General features: G+C 51.1%; 1 protein-coding gene across 1 annotated transcript; it reads right to left on the reverse strand.

The window, feature by feature from the left end:
* Positions 1-3074: 3074 nt before the first annotated feature.
* Positions 3075-3452, reverse strand: LOC131873497 (uncharacterized). Its single transcript, XM_059216352.1, has one exon. The coding sequence runs from the start codon at positions 3450-3452 to the stop codon at positions 3075-3077; it is 378 nt and encodes a 125-aa protein (XP_059072335.1).
* Positions 3453-6054: the final 2602 nt, after the last annotated feature.

The following is a 6054-nucleotide window of genomic DNA, read 5'->3' on the forward strand; positions in this document are numbered from 1 at the left end:
AGACGTGAGGAAGTTCGCCTCCATGAAGCCTCTCGGACAGTTCCTCGCCGCCGGCCACCCTCGCTTGGGGAGCCACCCCAAGCGAGAGCGAACAGTCAAATCACTTATCGAGTTAATGGCAGAAACGGAAGCAGCCGAGAATGGAAACAAGCGCTGTGTTGTTTTCGGCCGCCACAACTCGGACAGGTGATGTCAGTTAGCGCTGTCAGGGCGGAAACATGGCCACAATGGTGGCAAACAAGCTATTTCAAGAAGCGCGCCAACCGAGCGAGAAATAGAAAGCCTTCCGCGTCGCAATTCGCGTAGATGTTGCAATCAGAAGCTTCTCAGCAGCAACAACAAACTCGGGAGTAAATAAAGGCAATTTACGCTCTTACGGATGTTTCTTCTTCGGGCCACACAGCGACGTCACCTTGGCTGTAAAGGAAGGCGTAGAGCCTTCCTTTAAATGAACAGCCACAATAATGGATGGCAACTATGCATCTGGCTCCAACGATTGGCATCAACATGGCCGCAAATCCGCTTCGCATCGACGACAACGGCCGAACTGAAACCGCTTTCTCGGCTCGCCATTTCTCCAATGGATTACTATGGAACTGTCTCGGCTCGTTTGGGAGCAACACTATCGTCGGCCCTGCCCGACTATAATGTAATAATGTCGGGTAGAGGTACAATGGAATAAGAAGTATGATGATTATGATGATGATGATGCCGTTGTTGCTGTCACTGTAACCGTTGATTGCGACTATGCTAGGTTTTGAAGACTGCCTGCCGCCAACATGAACAACGCGCACAGGTGCTCAGCTTGGCGTTGTTAGCCGTCCAGGCGGATCGTATGGCCTGCAAAAGTCATTAAGATGAAGAAGTTTTCCAGCTATGGAATAGGAAGCGAGCGCTTGGAACCAGGATGGAAGTTTGAGAAGGAGAGAAAGAAGTGGATAGAGAGAGAGAGAGAGAGAGAGAGAGAGAGAGAGAGAGAGAGAGAGAGAGAGAGGAGCACAAACAAGTGAGAGGAAGGGCTCGCTGGAAAAATGCACAAAGTGCTCTCGCTAACAAGCGGCACCGATTTCGGTAGAGCCGCCTGCGTGGCTGCCCGACAAACTGCGCGACCACCACGGAGGAGAGAGGCAATAAAGAATGGAAGGCAGGTAAGATCGCAGTTGTACGCAAATGAAGCTTCCTAGATCTTAAGTCCATTAAATGCCGCTTCAAAGAGAAACCTTTCTCTCTGCTTAGGAGACTTTCCTAACAAACTCTCTCCTCTTGTTTGCTTCTTTTGCAAGCAATTCCATGTCGGACTGATTTGTTCTAGAGAGGATCTTGGCGCGCAATTGAAACCCCCTCTCTAAGTGCTTATAAAGCGCGCTCTTCAGCGGCCGTTGCTTCGATTGTAACGCTAAGATTCTGCTTCAATCCTATCCAATTGAATCGGATAAAGTCGGGATTGCAGTTCTATCCTTGCAAATGTGCGCTAAATTCAATGTACATTACAATTGGGAATCCAATGAATAAGCGAGCAGATAGATAGATGATGGCAGATAGAAACTAGATGGCGAAACTGATCGCGCGGGATGCGGCAGGATAAACGCTTTGCTGTGGCGGCCGCCGACCACTCGCCGAGCAACTGGTTCCATTTGATGATGTTGTCGGCTGCATATGCGTTGCGCAATTTAATCTGCTCGAAAAGTTGAACAAGTTTAGTTTTATTTTAGCGGCGCTGGCCGCAACATCATGGCACAACAGATGTCTTCAACGCGCACTTCTACCTGTTGCATTAGTCGCCGCTCAGCAGTCGTGTATTTGGAAAGCTCACCTGGCGGTTTGCTTCAGCCGCCAGGTGAGCTAGCTAGCTCGCTCGCTCGCTCGATCCCTCGATTAAGATGCTGCCAGTGAAGGCGACCGTTTAGAGCTTGCTGCCATCGTCATAGTGCTATCTCCGTAGTGATGGCTGAATCTCGTGCTTCGCTAAGCTTGTGCAAGCAGGTTTTTGAGACACACTAACGATTTATATAGCTCTTCTGAGTTCAATTCTTGTGCAAACTAAATCAGTTCGGCAAAGAGTCGAGCACGGCTCACTCTCGCTTCACCTGGACGCTCACTTATTAATGGGCATCGCAATGGTTTAGCCGGTGTATCCCAACGCGCAACGAGTGACTATGAGCGAACAAGTCGCTTTCTCAATCCCTCTGTTTTGTGCATCTGGTAGGCTAGCAGAATAAGCCAACAAGCTGGCAGACAGTTGCAAGAGCTAGAGGCTTCTGTCTGCCGCAACTCTGATGCGGCCAACAGGTTGCCAGTTGGCTGGCTGGCTGGCTGCCTGGATAGATAGATGGATAGATGGCCAGTCCGGTCAGCGAAAGCGGCTGAGCCAGCTCCGATAAGCTTATCAAAGGAGGTGATGCAATCAGGCAGCGCCAGTCCAATAACCGGGCTAAGAGTCGGCGTTACGACATGACTCTTTCGCATCTTTTTCATAGAAAGTAATAGTTTTTCTTTCAGTTCTTTTCAGTCGCCATCGTCGTCGCCGTTGTTGTTGTTGTTGTTGATTTTGGAGCTTAACGTGAGCAAGATTAATGAGGCTATTTTATGGCGCATTGATTGAGCAAGTAAACTCATTTGAGGGAAGCTAGGAAAGACTGACAGGTAAATAGTTGAATGCGCGTTCGTTTCGAAACAATCAACTTTCGTTCAACCTACAAGTTTCACAACTTGTATTCTCTCACTCTCGCCCTGACGAGTTGATGATTAGTCCGTCTTCGTCTCATCGGGCGCTGCCTCCAAGGTGGAGGAACTTTAGCCGTTCAACTTATGCCGTAGCCACCAATCAACCACTCGAGTTCGCCTCTCAACAGAAGCCTTGGGGCACCTTCAACAGGTGCCAATGGATCTGCTTGCCAAAAGGCACTATCAACAAGTGGCAGGTTGGTGAAAGGTGATCGCCAGATTTCTAGCGCGAAGAGCACCGCGCCGGCCGTCATCGTTACGCTAGTGGTTACGATATTAAGCTAATGATTACACAACACGCAAGAGCCAACAACCGCTCTGTCTAATAGCCCAAGATCTTGGATAGGCGTTCAATACTTACCGTTCGCCACCACTGACTCGTCGCGGTTGTCTTCTGATTTGAGGAAATATGGGAACACGTCGGACCAGCTCCAGCCTTCGGCGCCCACGGCGGCCCACCTGTTGTAGTCGCGCTTGTTGCCGCGCACATAAAGCATATAGTTGAGGACCGACGAGCCGCCTAAAACTCGGCCGCGCGGCCACCTGCTTCGCCGATTAATCAGCCCGAAACAGGCGGCCTCTTGCGGTTCAGTCTGGTAGGCCCAATCGACGGGCGTCATCTGGAGCGTGGCAGCCGCAATGGGGATATCAGTCAGGATGCTCTCGCTGCCTCCAGCTTCGAGAAGCAGCACGCGCTTGTCGACGTCCTCCGACAATCTGTTTGCCATAACGGCGCCCGCTGAACCGCCGCCCACTTTAGCGTTATCATTGATTAGCGTGTTTAACAATTCGTTAGTTGGCCACCTTTCTCACTGTTAATCAATCACTTAAAATAATGCCCTTTCGTTCGATGATACTCACCTATGATGTAATCGTATTCACTTTCCCAGTTGTTTCTGCTTATGCTCACCGAGTGATCAGCCGCTCTGAGCCAAAGAAGGGTTGTGAGCGGCACGAGCGCCGGCAAAAGGGGGCCCACTATGCTCATCGTTCTCTATCTCTCTGGCACTCCCTCTCGCTCTCTGCTTTGCTCGGACTTCTGCACTCAAACTCGATCAGATCAGGCGCGTTTGTCGCCGATATCTTCTTATTATCTTTGTTGCTTGTGTTGCTTTGATGTGTAGCTGCAAATTCTTGCTCTTCTTTCTGGTCTTGAGCCGATTTGGTTTCGTCTTCCTCTAAACTCTTGAGATACTAACTCTGAACGGAAACCTTCCAGCCCAGTTCTTCGACACTTGTTGAACCCTCTGTCGCCATGGATCTCGCTCGGTGGCTTATTAGATTATTACCGACTTGTATCTATTTGTTGCTCTTGATTAACGTCCAGCGACGAGCTCTCTTGATTGAATGACGAGCTCAAGTTATCTCACGCGCCCAATCGAAACTTCGGCCGGCATGTGGATTCAGGAAGCCGATCGAGCCTGCCGAAGGAAGGTGAGCCAGCGAAAGCGTTCACGTTTCCTTGCGCTTGCATCAATCTAAATAAAACGGACAAGAGCAGTGAAAGTAACAAGTGAAGAAGGAGAGAGCGAGCGGTGGAACGGTCTTTCTTGCAGCAAGCTGGTCAGCTCGGCCGTTCGCAGATAGGCAGATAGGCAGCTAGGCAGGCAGCTAGGCAAGCAGGTAGGCAGGTAGGCAGAACGAGAAAGCATGCAGGCTGCGGCCAGTTAATTGTCGGCGCCGCCGTACCGTTAGCAACTTTTTTCCGTTAGCCGGAGAGCAGTTGTGCGAAAGCGGCCAAACACGAACGGACGAACGGCGGCGCCGAAACCTCTTTACCAAGCCGCGCTTGCTCGGCCGGCTCGATCGGTCTCGCTCGCCTAGCTTTAGAGTCTGTGCGGCGCATCTTCCGCGACGACCAGAGCCAGAGCCAGCGCCGCCGCCGCCGCCCCGTTGGCTTTCACCTGTGCCGCTCAGCGCGCCGGGTCGGGGCTTTGAATTCGCAGAAAAGCGGCGAGTTTGGCAAAAGTAGAGTGGATGTGAGAGAAGTTGGCTCAAATTGAACCGTAGAGGAGAGTCAATAAAGAAAGTAAACAACAATTGGATCACTTAGAGAGATTGCGCTAGGAAAGAGTTTCGGCCAAGTTTGAGGAATGAGCAACGTTTCCGATTATTATGATGACGAAGATGATGACGACGACGACGACGACTATACACAACCAAACCACTCTTCCCTTGCTCAGTAAAAGGAAGCCAAATTGGTGCTGACTTGTCCAGCCACAATCCATCTATGAGCTGGAAGGCCGCCGAAGAATGGAAGAATATAACACAAAACTGTTGAAATCTTAATTTTGCCCACCTGATTTGCCTGCTTCATTCTCATTGTGGATGGCGGCTGCGGCTTTATCATTGGTCATCTTTCTTTCTCATAAAGAGAGCCAGAGAAGCGATGACGCTTCCACCTCCACCTTGTCGCTTGAACAAGCACCACCTAGTTGGCTTGCCAGCGTTCGACGATTGGTCTAGTCGGTGGCCGTTCGGCGATGCTTGCGAGCTGAGAGAGCAAGCGAGCGAGAAGCGGCATCAACAGCACACAAATAGATGGCCAACCACTTGATTGGCCATTGTATTTGATCATTGCGCATTTTATATTGCATACATACCAGCTTGGCGCGCTTCGTTTTCGCCACTCACTTTGTCCGGCCGAGTCCAAAGTGAGTTTGTGCAATAGACAGATTGGCCAATCAAGAGGCTGCAATGATTCGCCATTCGAATGAATAGCTCGAGTCACACAACAAGTAAACAGCAACAGGTAGATCTGGACGTCTGGCTCGCTGGCTCGCTGTCCGCAGGTTGGCCGAGGCGCGAGCGCCGTGCAATCGTGACTCAATTCGTGTTTCTGCAAAGCTGGCCAATTCGGCGCCGGCGTTGCGTCTGATGATGCTGCTTAGTGCTGCTGGTGAGGCAAGTCGCCACTCGAAGTGGTTCGCAGCCGAGCAACGTCGCTCGGCTGATAGCCCAAGTGAGAACTCTGCATCGCCGGTTTCGGCTTCGATTCGGCTCGCTCAACTCCGACTGCCAGCTGCCGCCGCCGCCGCCGCCGCTGATCAGTATGGATGGCCGACAACTCTCTCATTGGCTCAACTCGCTCATTGGCCGACCAAAACTTGACCGACCATTCCTCACCGAATTTGAGTGAAGGCGAGTGAGAGTTTAAGGCTCCACCTAAGCTCAGTCAGGTAAACCCACCTTCCACTGGCAAGTGAAACGCACAAACAAGCGCCGAACGCTTGTTCGGCCCACATTGAAATGTCAACGCAATTCGATTCGCCTCTTTCAGGAACACTAAAACAACACTCTGAACGCCCTCAACCACTTGAATGGCCGTCT

Source organism: Cryptomeria japonica, unplaced genomic scaffold, assembly GCF_030272615.1.
Source record: "Cryptomeria japonica unplaced genomic scaffold, Sugi_1.0 HiC_scaffold_1844, whole genome shotgun sequence".
Taxonomy (NCBI): domain Eukaryota; kingdom Viridiplantae; phylum Streptophyta; class Pinopsida; order Cupressales; family Cupressaceae; genus Cryptomeria; species Cryptomeria japonica.